Source organism: Camelus ferus, chromosome 4 (assembly GCF_009834535.1).
Source record: "Camelus ferus isolate YT-003-E chromosome 4, BCGSAC_Cfer_1.0, whole genome shotgun sequence".
NCBI classification, from domain to species: domain Eukaryota; kingdom Metazoa; phylum Chordata; class Mammalia; order Artiodactyla; family Camelidae; genus Camelus; species Camelus ferus.
In genome coordinates, this window is record NC_045699.1 from 18653562 (window position 1) to 18678364 (window position 24803).

Below are 24803 nucleotides of genomic sequence, written 5' to 3' on the forward strand. Positions count from 1 at the left end.
CCATTTTCTGAAAAAGTTTCCCTCTGTTCTGCGTAGAAGGTGAATTCAGTGTGTGTTTTATGTTTACCTGAGGAATGCAGGGGGAGTGATGCCTCGGGCCCCAGGAAGTACAGTCATTAAGAACACACAGGTACAATTTAGACTTCTTGCATTTCCCCCCCAGTGCCTGCACTTAATACCTGAATGACTTCAGGCAAATCATTTGACTTCACTAGGCCTTCCACTCTTGATCTCTGAAATGGATGTAATAGCAATTGGATATCCATAGGCAAAAAAAATGGTGGATCATGACCAAAACTTCTATCTTACACAAAAATAAACTCAAAATGGATCAGGGCTTAAATGTGAAACATAAAATGAAAAACTCCTAGGGAAAAAATAGGATAAAATCCTCAGGACTTGGACTAGGCAGAGTTCTTAGATGTGCTACCAAAACCCAGTATGTCAAAGGAACGTTGATAAATTGGGCCTCATCAAAATTTAAAACTTTTGCTCTGTGAAAGACAATGTTAAAGAGATGAAAGGACTAATTACAGATGGGGAGAAAATATTTGCAAACCACGTATCTGGTAAAGGACTTGTATCTGGAATAAGTAAAGAACCCTTGACATGTAACATTAAAAAAAAAAAAAACAGGCAATGCAGTTAGAAAATGGACAAAAGATAGGTGCAAACGTTTCACTGAATAGGATATACAAACAGAAAATAAGTACACAAAAAAATGTTCAGTATGGTAGGTCATTAGAGAAATGCACATTAAAATCACAATGAGATATAACTGTACCTATGAGGGTGGCTAAAATAAAAACTAATCATAATACCAAATGCTGACAAGGCAGAAAAACCGGATCACTCATACACTGCTAGTGGGAATATAAAATGGCACAGCCACTCTGGAAAATAGTTTAGCAGTTCCTTTTTAAAACTGAAAATGGTCTTATGACCCAGCAATTGTATTCTTATGCATATATCCCAGAGAAATGAAACTTATTTTTATGCAGAAGCTTGTACATGAATGCTCATTGCAGCTTTATTCATCAAAGCCCAAAACTGGAGACTATCCAGATGTCCTTCAATGGATGAATATAGTTGGTCCATGTCATAGAATTACTCAACAATAAAAGTTGTTGATATCTGCTACAACTTGAGTGACCCTCAAGTATTACACTGAGAAGAAAAAGCCAGTCTCAAAAGGATACATATGCATGATTCCACTTACATGACGATCGTGAAATAACTATAGAGATGGATAAGAGTGAGTGCCCGGGGTGAGGGCTGAGAAAAGGGATGGATGTAGATTTAAAGAGGTAGCACTAGGGAATCATACAGTAATGGTACAGTTAAGTATCTTGATTGCAGTGGTGGTTACACGAAGCTAAATGTGATTAAAGTGAAGGGAGCAACACAGGCACCGTACACACCATACACAGTCACAAGTAAGTGCACAGAAAAGTGGCAAAATCCGAGTGAACTCAATAGAATGTAAGTGACACCTTCCTGGTTTGGATGCTGTTCTACAGTGATGCAAAATGCTGTCTTTAGAGGAGGCTGGGTAAAGTGTGCACAGCACTTCCCTGTACATTTTTTAAAACAGCCTGTGATTCTGTAATTATTTTTTTAAGCTTTTTGATGTTTCCTAATAGAACCTTCCACCAAGGGTTGTGATGAGGATCAAATGAGCATTTGGCACAGTATCTCAAGTGTAGTTGGTGCTCAGTAAAAGTCAGCAGGGATTTTATATATTAATGGCTGCCTTTGGTACCTGATTGGAAGACTGTCTTAGAAGAGAGATTTAAACTAGAATACCATGTTCTTAGCTCCACGCGACCAAGGATTTCAGCTGTTTTGTTCGCTGTAGTATCCCAGAACAGTGTAACGCACATAAGGTACTTACTGAATATGTGTTGAAGAGTGAATGAAAGAGTGGTTTTGAAGATACCATGAAGGAAGGTATTTGGCTAATAGCGCAAGAGGAATAATTTGGTAACATCCAACGTTGGACACAGATAAAAGAGCTAAAATGGCAATTTGCCTGGACCACCTGTGAGAGCGAAGGATAGGAAAGATAAGTGAGTTGAGTAGATAAATTTGAATTGTAATGTGACTCTCATTACCCTAGATTGCATCAGCTTTAGGGGGAAAACTGAGTGGTAACAATCCTTCTGGTAAACTCCTGTGGTAGGGTTCCTAATCCTTACCATGCACCCTACTTTTCCGGGGTGCCAGCTGTAGCATGGTCAGTGCCCAGTGGAACTGTTCCTTACTGCTGTCTCTCCCTTGAGAAGGGTGCTCAGTAGTGGGAGAGAGAAAGATGAAACAAATAATACAAAAGAATGAACTAGGGAGCAAAGAGGAGGACACACAGGGTGTGAGTGGAATCTGGAGGTAACTAAGCTGTGTTCGAAACAAACACTGCCGATGCCCAACCCCATGACATGAGTGATCTTGGTTTCTTCCTGGCCTGTCTTGGGAACAGGAGAGCAGTTCAAGGAATGAGACTGATTCTCAGTATTAGTATGTTTTCAACGACAAATGTTATATACTTGTTATTTGTGTCCTTTGTTGTTTTCCCAAAGTTTAATTCCACTTTCATTTTTATTGGGTTTATGTGATATTCATCTGCTTCCTGGGAATTCCAAAACTAAGTTCAGCAAATCTGGCATCTCTGTTTTTCTGTATGTATAGAAATTATATCAGAGTCCTCTAGGAATCAGGTGCTAGTGTGATGCCAATGAAATGTCTAGGATCACAGGTTAAAAAATGTGGTGGAGAATCAATACGTTGTATTAATGAGATTATACTGTACCTAAGAGACCGTAAAAGTGAAAAGATACACATATGTCCAAATCACAAAGTTACATTACATTCAATTTACAGTCTTTTGTTCTCTTTGGAGTTTAGGGTTTCTTCTTCTTTTTTTTTTTAATCTTAAATCTGTGAAAGTTTTTTTAAAAACAATAATACTGTTAAAAATTAAATCACGTCTTAAATTTTATCAGTTTCAAGATGTACTTAGAATATCTAGTGCCCTTTGCTCTATGTTTCTTACAACTTTATAGACACAATCATGTTTTTAATATTCTTTATAGTCTTTGCTAGCTTCTCTCCAAACCAGAATGCATGCTAAATCCAGAATTAATCATAAAGTATGAATTCAGAAGTGATGGTCAGGCCACAGTTAATCCACTGAAATATATCCTTAAATATAACAATTTTAAGTGACCTATTCTTTCTGTCTAGTTAATTTTATGATAATAACATATTTTGGGATGTCACTCATAAAGACACAGATTTTGTCAGTTCTAGTCACATCTGTATCCCTGGAACCTAGAAGAATGCCTGGCATATAGTAAGCATCCAATAAATATTATCAGATAAGTATTAAGTGACTGACCAAATAAATTGTCTTTATTCAAGACTGGCTGTTCAGAGTCTCCCCTTGGTGCTTCAGTCATGGGGAATATGCTTATTTCATGTTTGGGTTGTTCTTTCCTTGAAACAAAGAAACAGCACTAGTCCGTCAAGTGCCAGAAATAAATGGAAGATTGGACACACCCGGCTTCCAAATAAGCTAAATATAGACTAGTATCACGTGGCCACAGCAATAAATGGACCACCAGAGCGCCCCACTTTTCCCACCTACTGGTGAGCTATCAGCTCCTTAACACAAGTCAATTTGCTATACGGATAAACTTCGTTTGCTGCGCTACTTAAACCTATGCCATTGTGAAGGTCGTTAAAGTGCCTCCATGACTTTCAAGGGACATTCAAAAGAAAATTTATAACAACTGTAGGTAAGTCTAAATGATAATGCTGGAAGGGACAAAAGGCAAGAAAATAACCTCTATACTTTCTTTATTCCCGGGCACCAACTTTCTGTACCAAATGAACACAAATAAAATCTGTCATTCTGCAGTCACCAGCAATCACTTGGCAACTATTTTCTGGCTTCCACTGGAAGTCAGAGCTCATAAATAGCCCTTAATATACATAAACTATTTTTACTGTATTTGCAGTTCTAGTGCCTCCAGCCTCCTGCCCACAGGCCACGGCAAGGAAAATTCCACTGTCTTGTTTCCCCAACACTGTCTGCAACGCTAAGGCCCAGCTCTGCCCCTTACTGGATACATGGCCATGAACAAACCTCCATCAGCCTCAGGGTCCTCATATGTTCGAGGGGGTGGGAGTGTTTATAATGCCTGTTACCGTGAGGATTCAACTGGATAATACACGTGAAGCCCTTGGCACATCTTGAGCTTTCAATAAATATTCATTATTACCAGAATCTGCTTCATTTGCAGCAAATTATTCTGTGATGTGTCCGGCACCAGCATTTGTTGGACTTCTCTTTTAAGTTCACATCATCTTGGACACTCTGTCTTTAGAAGAAATCAGGCAGTCCAGACTTAATGGATAAGTGCATTGGGGTTCTTTACTAGTCAAAGGAAATTTGTGTGACTAATGCCAGAACCCCACTCAGATTGTGATGGATTGACATATCAAAATGGTTCCTTAGCAATTGTGAGACTTGCTCAAAAAATACCACAAAATGTGTTAGCAACATCTGGATGTGCCAGGGGCAGGCGAGAGATGGGCATGGTAGTTGGGTTGTTAATTCCTAAATTAAGTGAATTAACAAAGGTGCTTAGTATCCTGAGTACTGAAACAGCCTGAGGCAATTCCTGCTTCTCTCTTTCAGTGTATAACATGGGGAGTAATGTCTTCTACGTACCTACTTAATAGGAGGGAGTCAATTAATAGGGACTCTAAAGGGGAGATGTAAATACTCATCATTACTATTCATTTAGCCGGTGGATCAAGCCTCAGAGGAGCTTTGGTTCCTGACCCCGGGCCCCACGGTCCCCGTTCTGCCTGGGTGGCCTCACTCTCTCATGCCACATAGTTGCATCTTTAGTAGCCACGTCAGGGACCGTGGAGGCGCAAGGTGAATCCTGCTCTCAAGGCTTTTACCACTGCCACGATTTGGGAGGCTGGCTGGGTGAGCTGGGTATAGTGTACACCCAATACAGCTTACCAACTTAGTGAGAAACATTTAAAACTCTCTCAAATTTTGTTTTTATTTTACTTTTCCCAGCTCTGTTGAGATATAATTGACATCTCACATCGTGTACCTTTAAGGGTTCTACTTTTTCTGAGTCTCCCAGCCTCCAGAGCTTCCTGATCAAAACCAGACCCACTAAGATATACGAGATGTGCGGTGCTAGCCTTGCCTTGCAAATCCTGTATCCTTCAGGCGATGCTGATTCATGGAACAGGGATGTAGTCAGAAGCCAAGTCAAGGAAATATAATCTGTTGTGTCATCACCTCTTCCCTTGGCTGCCAACCTTGGACGTGCCCAGTTAACCATCCTCCAATGTCCTGTGCACATTGCCTCTCACCATCCTAATCAATGGAATTTTCCTCCTTCCCATAGAAGCCACCCTGTTCTCTAATCCAGTTCACAGCCCTGAACCTACTTTTGTCACATAATTTGCCCTTATTCTCCCCTGTGACTCCTAATATTAACAGTATGGATAATAGAGCTGACATACAGTGTTTACCATGTCCCCAACTTTGAGGACTTTCCAGGTATTAACTCATTTAACCCTCCCATCAACCCTCTGGAATTATTTACTGTTATTATTCCCATTTGACATTACCAGGAAACGAAAGCATAGAGAGATTAAGTAACTTGTCCAAGGTCACACCAGGTAACAAGTGACAAAAATAGGAAAATGAACCCACGCAGTTCTTAATAACTTGTTCTTAATAACTATATGACGCCACTTACCCTACGATGTTCCCTGTACAACTCTTTAAAAAGCAAAATGTTGTTCCTTAACTGTCTCTAAGCATTTCACTTCCATTTCCTTCCTTTCAAAGGATATCTATGCTTCTGAAATTTCTTTTCTGCTATCCCAAATGTTTCAAGATCATGGGAATTATTCAGCTAAATCATCAAAATGCTTTGCTTCCAAAATGCTTTGCTTCCATTACCACGCTTTTTACTTAATTTCCATCCTCTCTCTCCATCCCAATGTGTTTCTTTAAACGAGAGTTGCAAGCGGGTGTTCTTGCAGCCTGGGTGGCCACCTTCAGCCTTTCATTAATCTTTGAGATTCTTACTTTCCTAAAGGACAGTGACAGTGGCGTAATTACCCAGCAACCAGTAGTAAAAGTAATTTGAATTTAAATCTCTTAGTAATTTCTTTCTTTCAGAATTTATTTAACCCTGTCCCGCTTAATACTTGAGGGAATACGTTAGGGCACAGTAAAGGGAGGGAAAGGAACATGGTTTTGCATCTGATTAAGAAAAGATTGGGTTTCTTTCCTTTTAGATTTCAGATTTGAAGTTTTGGCACCTTTTATGTAGTCTTCTCATAGGCTTTGAGGTTTATTCATCTTCAGCCAGAAGAAAGATTTTGAATGTTTTGGCTAATTACATGTAAATGTATGAAAGAAAAAAGGAGACATCATTTTATACTTCCTTGTTCATTTTTAAATGAAAATCAGTCATTCAAATCGTCCCGCACCCAACCTTTCTAAATTCCAAGACACTAAAATACTGTCAGTTAAATAATGGATTAATGTTTTGGATCACATTTATGACAAAATAATTATACTTTCAGATCCATTCTTGTAGACTTCATAGTGCTTCTGAGTCCTTGGCATAATGAATCTAGGTGCATTTTACTGGACGTAGTGAAAGGTTATGGTGGTGGACGTTTACGGTTGTTACTTGACTGTTGTGAAAAATTGCCTGTTTTTCCGTATCTGTTGCCAAAGCCACAGGCCAGAAAAGCCACCCCTTATTTTACACACTTGTCTTCTGGCAGTGAAATCTTCCCAGAAACCCATTTGATTATATGATTTGCAGGGGGGTGATTACCAGTCAGAGTAAACCAGGGACTGATTGCTCATGATGCAGCCAAACTCTGTAGTGTTTGCCTCATGTTTATATGTTTGCGGTGGGAGTGGGGGCCTGTATGTGGCGTAAGGCTCTGTACAGAGTCACATCAAACTACACTTAGTAGTCAGGGAAATCATTTCTAACGAATGATTTTCGAGGGTCAAAGGAAGAGAGGTGATTTAAGGATGTGTGAATGATTTATAGCGTTAAAAATGCTCTTTAAATGAGCTGTGTGTTCTTTATTTGGGGTGGAGGAATGTAGCACTTGCAAAACACCCACCAAATTGGTAGCCAAGTCCCCATATATATTGGGGTTTCCACCAGGGAGGACAGCAGATATTAATGGCATCATCTCAGTTGTCCAATTACTCAATTACTTGCAGTAATTAAGGAGGGGGCAGTTTAAATTAAATAAAGGATTGAATTACAGACTATTTCCTTTTAAGTAAAAGATGTATCCCTCAAGAATTGCTATGGAATACTATGGATTTGGTTTAACAAATCTTTCTGTAACTGGCATAGCCTTTGAACAGACCACTAGGAATCGGGCTCTCAAATTAGCATAGCCCAAATGTAGCATATATTGTTGTATTTAAAATTAAGGAAATTTTTTAAAGCAGAATGCATAATACGGATGCCAAGGTCAACCCTTAAAGTCACATCAGTCCTCTTTTGAAGGAGTTGTCTTCTCTGACATCCAGTGGGTTAGAATAAATTTGGCAGATGTTAAATGGCCCTGAAAATAAATTCTCAGCACCAAGGCCAACCCAAAATCCAGATTCTTAGCTAAATAATCCAGTGGTTACACACATTTGGATTGTTCCTTTGTCCCTTCACTAGTTACTTTCAGTGTAATTAAAACCCTTTTAAAATTGAATTCCTAACATAATCAATTAGAAGCACATTTCCAGGACTGTGAGGCTGCTTCAAGATGCAGTGAAAGGGAGACTAAGTCGGGTGAGCATCAGGAATTACCAGGAAAAGTGGGCAAACCCCTGAAAATGAGCAGTTACCATCATATGTCACATCACTCATCTCTTTTGCAACAGGGCTACATAAAAGGAAAGTGTGTGTGTGGCGGCATCGGGGCGGGGGTGGGGGGAGGGCTGGCGTGTTTTAATGGCCTCAGCTGCCATTTGTGTGTCTACCTAAATTTACATGTTATAACTTGATGTGTATTCATGTCTACAAATGACAATTGAGAGTAAACCAATGACATCAACTTCTGCTGACATTAAACAGTGGGAAATTTTGTAAAGGATTTCAGACCTTTCTCTGCACTGTTTTATCATTATAAAATCTAGGTACAAGGCACTTTCTTTCCATCTCTTGTGTCTTATGAGCCTCCTTGCTTGTGAGAGAAAAAGCAGATCAATGGGATAGATATTTTTTTCTTCCTTTCAGACCGAAAGACAGGTTTAGGTTTTTTTTTCCTTCCTCAAATATTTTTAAAGTATATCTTTTATATCCAAACTCTCTGCTGGTGGTATTTTTGTTCTTATAAAGACCACCGTTTTCTTTCCCCAGTTTCATCCTGTCCCTTTATGTTCTGTGGTATCACTGTGGCATCAATCCCCGCTTGTAATGATTTGCCTGCCATTTAAGCCACAAGGTGTAAATTTGCTAACTGAACAGGCGTGCTCTGACAGTTAATCTCCATGTGTGTCCAAAGGCTGAGCTGGCTGCACTGGGTAATTTCCCTGGGGGATTGTTCTGTAGAAAGTGGGGCCATTTGTTGAGCTGTGTGATGTGGGAGAAGGGGAAATGAAAGGACTGCCAGAGAGAAGCAGGCTCAGATGGTGCCTTTTAGAGCAAAAAAGGAAATCAAAGGACAATTTCAGGTCCACTGCAGTTCCCTAAGCTTGTTCCTGGAACTAGGGAATCTGGGATATTTTCTTATTCGTGTTTTTAGAGAAGTCCCTGAGAGAGGGCCCCAAATTAGGAGGTTATGGCAAATTTAGTAATGCCTGTGGGCTGTCCTTAGAAATTCCCACCAACCTAAACGTGCCGGAGACTTACAAGTTCTTCAAGGGTCTGCAAAAAGTGTTTGGAACCAGAAGGAAAAATATCTGTTGATATTGACTCCAGAATCCAAAAAGGTATCTGTAAGGGGTTAATTGAATGTCTGCCAAGTAAAATCAACTTCATTAAGTATTCGATTTAGTCTTCTTAAAAATTACATTACATGTGAAACCAAACTGCAGATTCAGCTTTCTCACTTTCCAAGATTTCTAGCATGCCAGTCAGAAATTAGATGAATTGCACATAGCCAGTCATTTGAAATGCAAAATTACAAGTGCTTTCCATTTTTGTTTTACACAAAAATGTACATTTCAGGTTGGATATGGGGTCATGTGAGGATTCCTTCTGGGGCCTGTGTGGTGGGACTAAAGAAGAGAGTCCAGGGCTCATGAAGATTTTAAAACAACTCTGCCCTCATAAATTCTCCTCCAAGTGTATGATTGGTCCTGAAGACACAGATCAGCAAAGATGCTAATGGGGAAGAGGACTAGAAGGCCAGACAGGGGAAAGGTTCCAGTTTCTTCTTGCTGTGTGCACCCTTACTTGAGGTGAAGTGACAGAGACAGTGGTCTGACCATGAGGAAGATCACAAGGCACCTGTACACCATTGGAAAGACTACAGGACAGTGCCTGGTTCTGTTGAAGAGGGAGTGTTCACTTTAAGTGGGGAAGGCCAAGCCGTCCAGTTGGGGCTTGTTAGAAGACTGCCAGTGTCCCCGTGTCTGAATTGCGGTCTCTCTCAGCAGATGAGCGGACCCTCGTGAGCCTTTGGGTTTTAGTCAACTTCTCTCAACTTGACAGATATTTCCATTTTAAGAATGGAAAACCTGACGTGGTGGGGCAGGAAAGAAGGTGGATTTTCTGAATTCCATGTGTGAAGATCCTAGTCTTTAATTCAAGTGGCCTGATTTCTTCAGGCTTTATTTTATTCACCACATGTGGGGCAGTGAATGTTGACTGCCTCCCAAAGACATGGAATATGACACGTCCTTGTAATTCCAGCCCCCAGGAATAACCACTAATAAGAGCTTGGTATAATTTTTGCAGAACTTTTTTTCTTTACATATACTGAAGTATTATTCATTTATTTTCTTTTATAAAATGAGATAATAAATAAGGTTTTTAATTTTTTTCACTTAACAACATGTCTTATATTTTTCTGTGTTAATGTGTACTTACCCCATTCATTGTAATGACCACTGGATTCCACTCGATGGCTGGGCCACAATGGATCTCACTGGCCTCTGTTACTGGGCATTTGGGTCGGCCACTCAACTTTGATCTTTCAAGAGAACGTACCCTGTGCCTAAATAAAGCATTATATGTTGGCTGGAAATATGTGCTTTTGACCCCCAGTGTTGGCATAATCCTTCCCAGGAGCCGAAAGAACCAAATCGTTCCCTGTACTGATGTTTGTGATTAAATGTAAAATCTATATGTGACTTGTTGTTTATTTATTTCTTTGTCTTTTGTCTTTGCCTTTTCCTCCTATGCAGTCATCTACAGCCAGGGACAAGGATGAACAGGCTCTACCGGTAGGAAGCAGTGGCCTTGTCTGTACCTGTTCATGTGCCTGTGGAGAGTGTGGGGCGGGGGTGGGAGGAAGAGAGGCTTTTGTGCTCAACAGATCATCCTCTCCCTTGGAATACTGAAATGGTCTAATCTGCTGGTGTATGTATGCTGTGTCCTATAATTAGTGTCAACTGAATTCTTAAATTCAGTGACAAATTATTTCTGGGACTAGGTTTCAGAACACTTGAGTTCTCTCTTGCTCTTGGCATGAAAGAGTTGAAAGAGTGAGATATTTCCAAATTCCATTCCAAGGGATGTTGAGCTGATGTTTGGGGACAGGGTGGGATCTAATGCTTGGTACCTATTTCTTTGTGTATCTGCATGCACCTAATTTGGGGTTGGAGATTTCTTTTGGTTCCATCAAAAGAAATGCTGCATGAGATCTGTATATTCAATCTCTACATAATGCCCCGAAGAATGCTTTAAGTTCTATAAATGTAATCCTAGGCTAATGAAGATCTCTGCAGAAGAGTTCCTTCCGTTTCTCAGAATCAGGACCATAGTAACAGTGATTAAGACAAACTATTAACAACAAACACATTTTCCAGTTCCTAGCCAATTAAGACATCACATTTTGTATTGTGCAGCTTGGCAAGGAAATGACCTTCAGAGTTTTTGTGCTCAGCCATCAAACCATGATTACATTTCAACTCCACTCAAATATTTTAACCTTGCTCCTAAAATATTTTGAGCCTTAATCATCTTCATCAAATAACACAATGCATTTTAAAATGTTCTAGATTTTTGAGGCTGAAAGGACTAGTAATGAAGATAAATTTGACCCCATTCTTCCTACTGTGGTGCTCAGAGCAGACACTTACAACAAGCATTGAGAGCCCATAGGACATGCAAATCCAGTACAGAGCTAGGAGTGCAGACCCAGTCTCTCCCTTTGTGATCTGGTTCACCACTGAGACCCCACTAATCCCCTCTGTATCTTCTCCAAACCCTATGGAGTTGGAAATATTATTTCTAATAGAATATCAGTTATAATAAAATCACATTTAAAAATTCAGATTTCTCCATGTACCTCATACTGACATTTTACCCACGCTTCAAGCTTACTCTGGGTTTCACGTTTCTCTCCAAACATGTAGATCATGATTGTTAATAAGTATTCTTTAGTATAAGGGATGTATGGGCAAAAGTTTGGGAAACACTGTCCAAGTTAATCAAGTTAACCAGATTTCTTTCATGTTAGACTTAGTGGTCTAATGTATAACCTAAAATTTTAAAGGTGGGTTGGTCTAGGGTGGAGCACCTTTTAAATATATTTGGTCATGAAGTCTTTTATGGGACTCTTCTTGGGAAACCCAAGTGTGATGGAATATTTTGCAAAACATTGTAAAGGACTGGAAGATTCCTCAGCGGGATATAGTATTTTATGTTTACCTGACCCTAGAAAAATTTCATGTCACAACTTTGGACCAAAAGTTCAATAAGATTCTCTCACATGACATTACCTCCCTCCCTCTTAAACCTGCCCATCTATAAAGCTCAGCTACTCTGAAACATCTTCCCCTCGATAAGCGGCACAAAATCAACTGAAGGAGGAGAAAGCAGTTCCTGTTCAGGACAACAGTCTGTCAAAATATAGAGAGTTCAGGGTCTCTTGGTTATATTGTTTGCTTTTGAAGATTGACTGAAAGAGTTTGTTGGCAACCTCATCTCTAGAAGTGCATTCTTCCTCCCTTACCTTCGGGTTTCATTTATTTGGCCAAAGTAGCAGGAGTTTATGCAAAAGGAGTCCTCTTTGGAGTCAGAAAGCTTCTCTGTGGATTCATGATAGAACATCTTGCTCTTCAGATCTCATTTAACACAGACTGGGAGGCTTCATGGATTAGAGCTGTGATTCCCAGCATGGAAGTGAGGGACCCAGGAGATGTGCGGGATGTTCCTTTGTGGCACATTGGGGAAATATTAGCACCTCTATCATTTACTTTCTGTGTTAGTCTTCAAAATGTCTACTTTTGCAAGTGTTTTATGATATATATGCTCATATTTTAGTATGTCTGGATATAGATCAATGTACATATGGATATAGAGATTGATACATATATACATACTCAAAAATTTTACCGATAGGGTACACAGTCCAAACATTTTAGGGATCACCCACTGGTTCGGAGAACGGATTCTGAGTGAAGCAGACCCACCATCCACTCCACTATCCTCTGTTTTTCGCCTGTATGCCCGTAACGCCTCATTTCACTGCTCTGGGATTGTGTTCTCATCTGTGTAAAGGGAACGATAACAGTATCTAGTTCACAGGGTTCATTTTGAGAATGAAATGAACTAATGGAGGTGAAGCCTACAGCACATTGACTAGCTAAGCTCTAAAAAAAAAAAATTATAGCGATTAATTCCTTAAGGAGGAAAGGATGTGAGAACACCATTCCTTCAGGAGACTTTGAAGGGATGTACTTTGAAAATCTTTGGTTCAGTTTTGTGTGATCATATGACAGACTAGGCGAGGACCTTATCTGTAATGCACTTGCCTTGCGTTTCTGAGAACTAACAACATCCCTGTCTGGTTTCTCTGCTCAGGCTAAGCCGCGTCTTCAGCGAGGTGGCAGCTCTGCCTCCCTCCACAACAGTCTCATGAGGAATAGCATCTTCCAGCTCATGATACACACCCTGGACCCACTCGCTGAAGGTAAACACCAGGCTTTAGTTTGGGAGCTTGTTTGGGGGGAAAGAGGACGTGAAACGTCTTCTCTTCACGAAACGTGCTTCCACTTCCGTTGCAAACCTGTGACGTCCACGTGTGCAGCGTCTGCAAGAGGCAGCCCTGGCCCTGCGGTGGGCTTTATCCAGCAGCAGCTCAGTTCAGGATCAGAGATTTTTGTACCGGGAGTAGGAGCAGAGGTCTGTTTGCTGATTCTGTTTTTTGGTGCCTGCAGCATAAATACAGTTTGGTACTAGTAGAGAAGACAAGAGAGGTTTCTCTTCCAGCTAGAGTGCCAATTCTCCTTCATCCTCCTCCTAAGTTTCAAAATGAAGTTGTATGTGAAGATAAATTGATAATTTGTTCGTCTTCAAAAAAAAAAAAAAAGAGAGAAAAGAACTCCATGACTTAGGGCTGTGATTAGTTTTGGGAATGATGTTCACTGCAGAACATTGACATTGTGCCTTTTCTTCTCTTTGGCACTTGGAGGATGGAAGGTGAATTTCTAAGCATCCAAAGAGTGCTCTCTAAGATAACTGCTTAGGACCAGACTGGAAAGGGTGATCACAGAACCCGTCACAAAGAATCCACTATTGTGTTCTTCCACGTTTACTGATTCACAATGAAGCGAGGTGTATCATGTTTCTTAAACTGTACAAGTATCCTTAAAAAAACTAATTTTTCAAGGAAGTAGATACCTGAAGCATCAAATAAATATCAGAGTTAGACCGCTAGCAAGGGGTTCAAATATAACCACGCCCCCTGTTCTCCCTTCGGCCCTGGACCTTACAGTTGGGCTAATGTTACACAGGGGCAAAGAGCTGGGGAAGCAGGTCTCTGCCACTGAACCAAACACATGGGATGAGATCATGAAATCATGTCACATAAATCAGAGCTCTTAACCAATATAAACTTTTGCTAAATCATTTCAAAGGTTCGAGACATCAGGAAATTCAGATGAAGTCAGAAAATTCTCTGGGACCTCAAGAGCTGCTCCCCAGATCCTGTCTCCCCCTCACTGGACACATACCTTCACCCAGAATGATAAGGGAGGAGCACCTGTCACTGTGGGGTATTTCAGTTATGAAACATCTCCGTCTTATACCCCAGAGAGTTATATAGCTGATGTGATCTTTTCCGAGGAGTCCTCCCTCATAGATCCTGGGTTCTGTTTACTTGGGTAATCCTGAGCCAGGAGCATCCCAGCTGTCATTCCTCTATTTACCAGAGGTCCACTTGATGAGGGAATGCCTGGTCACCAGCCTTCTTTTCTTACCGCCGGGGTCTCCCCCAGAGTAGTGATCGCAGTGAGTGAAGGAGTAACAGGCCGGCCTCCTCCCAGCCGCGAAGCAGCTGTGTGACTTTGGGCAACTCAGAGCCTCTCTAGTACTTGGTTCCTTCATCTGCAGTAAGAGTTACCTTTGTAACTAGCACTTTATAATTGACAAAGCTTTTTCACACCTGTGATTCTATGCCTCATCGTAACGCTTCATAACTAACATTATTATACTAATGTCATAAAATGTTGTACCACCAAACCAGACCTCAAACGTATCTCCTTCTCCCTCTGCCAGCTCTCTGTTCCAGGCCACCTTTATCGCTTCCTACCTGGTCTTCCACTTCCTCCGTTGCCTCTTTGTTTGCATATTTTCCACACAGCAGCCCAAATGATCTTCTTAAAAAGTAAATCAAATCATGTCACTCCTGTTAACCTGCAGTGGCTTCCCATGGCTCTTAGGAGAATTGTGAAATACTTGCCATGGTCTACATGATCTGTTTCTTTCTCCAAACTCAATTTGGCTCACTTTGCTTTAGCCAGACAGAGGCCTTTTCTGTCCTCAAACAGGTACTTCTCTCCTGCCTCAGGGCCTTTACCTAGGCTATTCTCCCCCAGCCAGAATACTTTCCTTTCTCCCATCTTCTTCCCCTTTTCCCTGCTTTATTCCAGCCCATTCTTCAGCACTCTGTGTGAATGACACTTCCTGACCATCCAGTTTAAACCAGGACCCTAACCCTCATCTCTCAATGCACTCTTTAATTTTTCTTTGTTGTTCTCATTACAATTTGTGTGATTACTTGTTTATTGTCTGTCTCCCCCAGGACACAGTAAATTTCTAGAGAGCTGGGACTCTATTTACTAATTGTCCCCAAGGTCTGGCAGACTACCTGATACATGGTAGTTGCTAAGGCTCAGAACGATTATGCAGCTTGGCCAAAGTCATGCTTTTGACCGGATATTCACACAATTTCGAAGCCCTCTAAAGCCCCATGGGTTTAAGGTTGTATCTTGGTTATTCTGAGGCACCATCTTCCCCACCCGTCACCCAGAAGAGCCAAGTGAGAAAAGAGAACAACTCTCTTATTGCCTCAACTTGATTATGAGCAGGTGACTGAGTTTATTTATTTTTGGCAAAGCATGCTATATAGTAATTAAGGACAGATTCCAGAGCCAGACTCTCTCAATCCAAATCCCAGTTGTACATTTACTAGCTGTGTGTCCTTGGACAAGTTACCTAACTTCTCAGTACCTCAGTTCCCTCATCTGTAAAATCAGGATGATATATAATGATGTCTACATCATAAAGTTGTTGTAAATCTAAAGGAGTGAATATGCATAAAGCACTTACATTGCCTAGCAGATCATAAGTACCATATAAAGGTTTGGAATTATTCTGTTTCATTATTTTGAAAAACAATGCAGCATAGGATTTTTTTTTTAATTTAAAACATTCAAAAGCCTATGGTGAAAAAATAAATCTTCCTCCTCCATCAACCTCCCAGTTTTCTCCAGTCCCCAGTTCTCCCAGAGGAAACCATAGCTACCAATTTCTTGGGGCTCATTCCAGAGATGTTCTGTGCATATACAAATGTGTGTGTGTGTGTATGTATGTGTCTTTGCCCACAGGACTCAACAATCTAAATTTCTGTGGTTTTTGTTTGAGGGAGTTCAGTTTCTGGTAGGACTTGTTTTTGTTCTGCTGTTTGGTGGGAGAGGTTATGCTTTGTGTCTGTGAGGTAAGAGGAAGTGAATCTGCGTTGTCTCGGAGTCAGGCCATCAGTGATTTTCCAAAACACCTGGCCCTTGTAGGGCCATGCTGCAATTAAAGTGTTTGTTCCTGCTGTAGGAAGATGTGCCGTCTGAATCTGGGCACCTATTTCCAAGGTGAAACATCTCCCTCAAAGCCATGGAGTGCTCCAACTGTGTGAATCTGGGAGGATGCTGAGAGTCGTAATCAGTTCTGGACTTGCGTGATTGGAAAATATGGAAAGTACTCCAGTGCTTTAAAATTGCTCCATAGCACGCAGCCAAGAAAACAGATTGCTCTGGTACTTTTCCCCCAAAATTCACAATCATTTTCCATTCCAAGAACATCCCAAGCTCTCGGAAATAGTCATCTCTCTTTTAGTTTGCATCTAATCACTTGAATTCACACATCCTTGTGCCAAACTGTCACCTTTTTGCAATACAGAGCATGCTGGTTACATCACCAGGTTGACGGCGTGAACACTGCAGTAGCTTCTCTCCTGCACTATTGACGTTCCTGGCGTCCAGCTAGCTGAGTCGTGCATTGGCACCGCATGGCGTACGGTCAGTTTTCATAAAGGGAAGTTTTCAAATTCATTTGGAAACATCCTCTAGAACAGATGACCCATGAAAAGTCGCATTTCTCTTTGTCTCATCTGTGCCACCCAGTTTTTTTTTGTCTTCCAAAATCCAGTGGCTGAGCCCTTGCTAAAAGCTTTGGTTGGTGATTGGTTCGGCCTCTAAGCCTGAGTCACAAGATCCTGCAGTGTTTGTGTTTCATTCATCTATTGATATGTAACAAAGCATCCAAGATTTAGTGGCTTAGAACCACCACCCTATTATTCCTGCTCATGATTTCATGGATCAGGAATTTCGGTGATTCAGAGATCAGCAGGGTGATTCTTCTGTTCCCTGTGGTGTCAGTAGAGGTCATTTGATGTTACTGAGCTAGGAGAGAGGCAGGTTAGAACCACCAGCGTAAGTTTACAATTAGTATTTCTCAGCCTGAAAAGTCCTTGGTTTCCTCACCTGTAAAAGGAAATAATAACAGTTCCACTCTTGGAAGTTTATGGTGCACGTTCAATACACTAATACCCAAAAAGCATATTGCTAGTGCTCAGTGGCTGTTGGCAATGATTTTTCAGTTAAAATTGTGTTCAGTGTCATGTAATAGAATCTAACTGCGGTGGCTTAATTTAATAGTTTTTTTTAAAGACTTTTCTTTTTCTAGAGCAGTTTTAGGATTACAACAAAAGTGAGAGGAAGATACAGAGATTTCCCATAGCCCCACAGATTACTACCCTCCCCCATTATCGACATCACTCACTAGAACGGTGCATTTTTACTGAAGGCAGACCTACGTAGACACATCGTAATCACCCACAGATTACCATAGGGTTCACTCTTGGTGGTGTACACTCTATGGGTTTAGGCAAACATAATGACATATATCCATCATTATAATATCAAACAGTATTTTCACTGCCCTAGGACTCCCCTGTGCTCCGCCTCTTCATCCTTCTCTCTGTCTCACACACACACACACACACACCCCTGGCAACCACTGACCCTTTTATTGTCTCCATAGTTTCGCCTTTTCCAGACGTCAGATAGTTGGAATCACATAGTATATAGCCTCTTCCAACTAGCCTCCACAGTTTTTTAGGATTTTTATTTTTCATTTAACTAGAAGCCCAATAAAAAGCAGTTCAAGGCTGGTAATACTGCTCCATCTTGCCATGAGAGACCTAGTGTCCTGTGTCTTTTCATTCGTCCATCCAGAGCCTGCTTCTCTCATTCCTCATCCCCCTAGGATGGAAGCTACTCCCCCTGCCCCCCACCACCATCATATCTGTATTCTGGGAAGGATAAGACAGTGCAGCTGTCTTTTTAATCAGGAAAACCTTAGCATCCCAGAAGCAGACTTCCACCTACATCGTATAGGCCAGCACAGGGCTGTGTGACCACCCCAATTTACAAACAAGCCAGAACTGGGCACTCTGCCTCCCCAAACGTGGAACTCCATGGTAGACCCCAGTGAAGGTCGACTGTGTTCCCCTTTTTCTGCCCATCCTTAGTAACCTTTATCCTGTCTTCTCAAGTTCCTGATTTACAGAGATGTGAAATTCCCCTTCCTCCTCCCTTTTAAAGCATTCTCTGATGGTCCATAAGTCCAGCTTTTATACAGTGGCCCTGAATTCTTCCCCAGAAAAGACATGCCTCAAAACTTGTCATGTAAGGATCCTGGTTCCCTTAAAACAGTAGATGAAATCATGTGTCACCTCTGCTCAAAACCATCTCACCAGCAATAAAAGCCCTGGGAGATGCCTTTCTTCCTTCTTCCCTTCCTCCCTTCTTCTCTGCCTCCTTTTTTCCTTCTCCCCTCCTCTCCTCCTCTTTCTCAGCCCTTCTCTCCTTCCTCTCTTATGTCACTCCCTTTGCTCCACTTCTCTGGCTGCCTGGCAGCAGTGCCTTCTTACAAAGTCCAAACATACTATTGCCTCAGGGCCTTTGCACATGTTCCCTCTTCCCCTGGACATCCAAATAGCTCCTGCCCGCCCTTTCATCAAGCCAGCCTTCAGATGTCACCTGATGAGAAAGGCCTTACTCAATCAGCCTTTGAAAGACAGCAAAATCAAAACAATGGTAATGGAGCAGAGTTCTGGACCTTCCTTGCCCTGCACTATACTTCTCCATAACCACCATGAACATATTTATTTGTTGTTTACTTCCTGTCTCTACCCTTGCGTCTCCAATAGGGCGAGGCATAGGGCAGGCTCTACTCTATCTCCAGGGCCCCGCATGCACGGATCCCAATCTGTATTTATTGAGTGGATAGAATGAATGCTCGCTTTTGTCACTTTTCTGCTGGAGAACAGTATGTCTCTGGCCACATACATTGTCTTAGTCCAGGCCCTGTCAAAGCACTCTTTGGTTGTGACCAACAAAGTCCAACTGATGGTTGTCTCTGCAGTAGTCAATAGCAGTCATGTATGCTGTGGCCAACGTTGTATCTCCAGCCACTAGGATGGCGCTGACTTGGTCAGTATTTGCTGGATGATTGAATGAATGAATCTCCTTGTAGTTCTGGAGTTACTGCTGCGGTGGGAAATGTTTGCTCTTTGCCTCTTGCCTTCTTGATGAGTTCTCCTGTCCACTTCTTTCTCTTTTCTTTCCAAACTCTTTGTTCTTCTCTTATTTCCTTTTTGTGTCTTCCCTTTGATAAACTGTTGGTCCTTTCATTTGTTGCATTTCATGGGCCTGCTTTTATATGTTCAGAGAATTACCATCACTACAAGATTCTAAGGAGTTTATTGTTTTGACCATTCATTCATTTTACAAATTCAAACACCTCTTAAAATAGCATCACCATGTAATTTGGTATTAAGTTGTGTCTGAGAATAAAACCACAAAAGAAGCTGCTCCTCATTCAGTTTTTATGGATTCTTGGAGTCCCTTCTACAGTTCTCCTAGTTTCTCCTTCCTTGTAGAATTTCAAAACTTAACTGACATTTTTCATCATAACAATAATTTTATTATTAATAACAAAAGTTAACAGGTAAACGCATTTGATGCCTTAGAAACAGAAAAGGAGGAATAACACTTGCCTAGAGGGTCTATAATTGAACTGAAGGATTATTTCACTACAGGGCATGAGACAGTTTAGAACAGTAGGTCTCTATGTCGGATATGTGTTTCCCTTGAGGTTTTCAGAATCCTGTAATGAGATGTCAGAAAATGACACCGTGCTCATAGTACGATGCCTTCCTTATTGGCTGCTAGAAAGACAGGCAAATGTCCCTCAAGGTAAATTCACTTCACGTTATCACAGCCAGTCTCTGCTCTTGTCACTTTCGTAACGTTTACATTACGAAACCAATATGTTTACGTTAGGTTCATTCTGATTGGCTGCAGGAATGTCCTAGGAACACTTCCCTTGCCTTTCTGAAGCGGACAGTTTTGCTCCCTCATTTCCTTCCCATTAGCTATTGTGACATTCTAATGCCATCTTTCCCACTGCTTTATCAGTCTGGCTCAGGCAGTGTGAGGTGAGCGGGTGGCTTCAGTGACCTGAATTCCGGGACATCTTGACTAAAAGCTTCACAAATGAGTAGAAACTATCTATTTTTTCATTATTTTCCCGGTAGCCTAGATTATAGGTTTTCAAAGGTTTTTTTTTTAGTAATAGTGGAACCAGTTTGTTCAAAAGAATTCCCACAGGGAAGAATACATATTTTTTAAATAGTTGGAACTACTGAGAGTTCACTCATGTCAAATCCTTTAGCAGTGTGCCTAATTCAGTAGCCTTCCTCTACACCAGCCATAGCAAACGTAAAAGAAATAAAGACTCTACTCACAAATGCAACAAAACCAGAAAGTACCACGGATTAACTCTAAGAAAATGTTTAAGAACTTTATAACAAAAACAATAAATAATCATTAATGAAGAATGCAGAAGAAGATCCAAATAAATGGTGATATATTATAAAGATATAAGTTCTCCCCAAATTAAACTCTAAATGCAACTCAGTCCTAATTGAAATCGCAAGAAGTTATTTCATGGGATGAACTTCATAACTTGACTTCTAAATTTATATAGAATCAGCAAGAAGAGCAAAGAAGAACAGAAAGGGAAAATATGCTCCCCAGAGCTCAAGATGTATCATAAAGCAGCAGCTTTTAGGTGCTCGGGTTGAAATATTTGAGAGGAAGGGGAAGAGGCTGGACCCAAAGCAGCTGGGGTCTCCCCAGAGGCAGCCCCTGAGGAATAGGAATACAGTGTGAGCACCGCTCAGGGGGATGGGAGGGGCCTTCCTGGAGCACTAGAATCATCTAACTGAAGGAACAAGGCCCTCATCCCCAAAGCGATGAAAAGCGCACATTCGTGGGCTGAGCATCATATCATGACAGTGCAGATTAGCAAACCAAATTGGGAAACCCTGCTGATGCGCACGCAGCGCTGAGCGGGCACAGAGGAAGCAGCCCTGCAGGTGAACTCTGCTCCCCAGACGTTCAGGAACGTCATCTAGGTGTGAGCCTGAGGGCAGGGCCATCAGGAAAGTATGTATAGACAAAGTGAGCTTTGAGAGTGGTTCCCAAAGCAGGTGAGGAACATGGGCAGGCAGAGAAGGTGGGGCATTCGAGGCAATGGAACTGGCCAGAGAGATCCAAGACTATGTCTTGTTGGCCCAACCAAGACGGCGCTGTTTTGAGATGAGCAGGCATGTGGCTGTTTGCCCACTGAACTCATGCTCTGGCGTCTCTCCTGTATAGGGTCAGCTAGGGGTATGTCTGTGTCTGTGTGTGCGTCTACCATACGTGTGTTTGTGTGTGTGTGTGTGTGTGTGTGTGTGAGAGAGAGAGAGAGAGAGATTTAAGTGTAGGAAGCTAGAGGCCTGAGAGGATGCTGAAGAGGAAAAACAAGAGAGTGGGGCTTTTGAAGTGCTCGCTCTGCACCACACCTCTGACAGTCATCTTCTGGGATTCTCCCATCCGTGGCTGTGGGAATTATTGTGTGTTTTACCTCTGAGGAAACTGAGGTTCAGAGAGGTGACATTACTAGCTCATAGTCACCAGCCCCTAAATTTGACTTCAGAGCCTGAGCACTTCGCACTCACACAGGAAGGACGTCCATCTCCCGTACACATGGCCATACGTCTATTTTGTAAAATCGTTCCCATTCTTTAACATAGACATTTAGTGTTAACTCGAAGCTGACACTGAGATTAAACATTCACTTGCTTGCTGAGTTTTCTTTTTTCTCACCAAACAGCAGGACTTGTTATTTTCCCCAGCTTCTATTTTTAAAAACAGCTTCAATATGAGCTTTCAAAAATTGTCATTTGATCCCAGAAGAAAGTCATTTTCATGCCTGTTTCATTCAAAATGTGGAGAAGTTATTCCTGAAAGGCAGTGCTATGACCTTTCTTTCTGTCCCAAATCATAGATCAGTTTAAATTAGCAGGAAAGATGTTTGCAGGCTGCCCTAGCTGGTAAGTGAATAGGCAACAGGAGTGAAAGTCTTCACTGAAGAAGAAGAAAATGCAGTCTGCTGGCCTTGATTTTAATAAAATGACAGTAGTTTAAATGCCTGGATAGAGAAAGGCAGGCTATTTATGCCTCTCATGGAGCAAATACAGGGACAAGTTGAAACGCTTCTCTCTTTGGGGAATAGTGAAGCATTACTCTTAGATTTGAACATCAAAGAAGATCGAAATTGGATCTTTCTTTGTGTTGTACACATTACGAATAAATTTCATTTCGGGCATGAGGGGATGTGAATGGACTTACTGAAAAAAATGCTTCTGAGGATGGGAATAGGTTTGTGTTCTCTCTCTCCCTCTCTCTCTCTCTCTCTCTCTCTCTCTCTCTCAGGTTTGCTTTAAAACCAAGTCCACAAACTCATGTGGCCAAAAAATTGATGCGATGCCATTTGAGTGTAAACAGTGCACACAGAAAGGAAAAGACGATGAAGCCTCCATAAAGTTACAGCTTCATCTTTGTTCTCTTGAACTTATCACCTGCTCAAGCGATGCAGTTAGAACTCCTGAGGCGGGGGGGGGGGGGGGGGAGGACGACTCAGAGTTCCCAGAGATAGAAGGCAGCTGTCACAGGAGTGATTACATGGAGGACCAAGGATGGGGGCAGTCACTAAAGGTTCAAAAGCACTTTGATTTTATCAGTGACTGCCCGCTCAGTAAGCAGGTTGATATTGAAATATCATCTGTGAGATGAGGACATTCAAAAGTGTTTTGTCTCAAATGAAACCCTAAAGACACCTCTGCTTGTTGAATCAATGGCAGGGCCTCACTTAATGGAGTGCAGTTTGGACGACTTGCATTTGGTTCTGAGACACTTTCCTCTGACAGTAGCCAGATCCCTTCCTAGTTTGTCTCTTGGTCTAGGGTTTGCACTGTGCTGTGCACTCACTTCTGGATGTTGATCAGACTGTAAAAACAAATCTTCAAGCTGCTGTCAGGGTTCCTTTTCTCTCCTGGTCTCGCAATATCAGATCCACCAAATCTGGCCTCTTCACCTCAGCCATTAAGAAGAATTCCCTCCCCCATGACAAGCTGTCTTTTACAGGTTTTGGAGGAGGGCTCAGGTTAGACTGTATAATATGCACACGCACACGTACACACTCACACACATAAAGAGTCCAGCAGCACTGTGGTTTATAGAAAGCTTTGGGGTCTACATCAGATTGGTGTCTTACTCGCATGTGTGGATTCGTGTATTCATTCATTCATCCACAAAACACATGCTATTGCAGGCTAATGTGAGCGGTCCTCCTGTTTGAGAACGTTTCCCTTTACGAGTCCCCACTGTCGGTAAGTCTGTGGAGGAACGTAAGCCAGTGCTCACTGCAGACTGGGTAACTTCCAGAAAACCAACTTCAGTGCTGTTGTTGAATCTGAGCGTTAGCAATGCACTTGCAGTAAACATTGTGGCTGCTTCTGTGTGGTGATTTCCCTCCTTGATGTCCCGGGTGGCAGCCCTTAATCCCAAATAACCAACAGCAAAGGAAGCTTTGCTTCAACTCTAAGGGCTTTTGGCCAGAAACACCATCATAGGCAAGAATTAAAAATCATAGTGAGCCAGTCTCATTCCAGAAGGATCTTTATGATGAAAATCCTCCTCTGCCAGAAGAAAACTTTCTTCCGTCATTCATCTCCCTTCCCATGCATCACATCCCCATTCATGACACATCAGGTCACGCAGTTTCCTATCTAGGAAAAGTCACACATTCTTTTCTTGACCTCAGGTCTATACCCCATCCTCATCGTACTAGTGAGGATTAGAATGTGAGGGGCTGACCCTTGGAGCTTAAAGGTAGAATCTTGTAATTTGCCCATGTAGACAGACTCTCTCCCCTGCTGGGTGCATTCATGGCGGCCTCTTTCCACTGGACTCATGAGGAGGACAGTAGTGCAGTTGCTAAGCAGACACACTGTGGAGCCAGCCACCTGGGTTCCAGTCCCAGCCCTGCCACTCACTAGTTGTGTGACCTTGGGTAAGTTACTTAGCCTCTTTGTAACACAGCTTCCTCTTTTGTAGAATAGGGAAGATGGTAGCATCTATCTCTTCAGGCTGTCGAGTGTATTCAACGGAGTGCTATTCACAGAGCACCTAACAGTACCCAGTACATCATTAGTTCTAGGTAGGCACGTGCCGAATAAATTGCTTTCAGTTCCTTTTTTCCTTGCAACTGTCATATTTTTAGGCAGTTTTCAGTGGTTCAGTAGTAAGTCATTGAATTATCTCTATTTTCCCTTAAAAAGAAGCCTATTCACCACGTACCAGTTTTTCAGATCCCGCCATACCTGTCTAGAAGATAAGATGGGAACTGGTCTTTTTGGCAGTCTGGCTCTTGTTTGGGCAAAAGTCATCCTGGAGCTGAATAATTATAGTTTCTGTATTTCCAGATTCTCCTCTCCTTTGTACAATGAGAAGGAAATCAATGTGACATGATACTCAATTCATTTCTTTACAAAAAGCCCCAGCTTCATCTGGGGTCTACAGCTTTAAGATGTTTGACAGACTGAAAAAAAAAATTTTCTCTTCCCAACATATTGATAAAAATCTGGAAAAGCAATTACTGTAC

General features: G+C 41.7%; 1 protein-coding gene across 3 annotated transcripts in view; it reads left to right on the top strand.

Annotated features, from left to right (window-relative positions):
- SLC24A2 (solute carrier family 24 member 2) overlaps positions 1–24803 on the top strand; it is a 224075-nt gene that overhangs the window by 123263 nt on the left and 76009 nt on the right. For 2 of the 3 annotated variants that reach the window (XM_032477615.1, XM_032477617.1), the window contains exons 3-4: positions 10430–10468; positions 13053–13161. In XM_032477615.1, the coding sequence (XP_032333506.1) occupies positions 10430–10468; positions 13053–13161 (148 nt within the window). The remainder of the gene's footprint in view (positions 1–10429; positions 10469–13052; positions 13162–24803) is intronic. The other variant, XM_032477616.1, reaches the window with a different exon arrangement.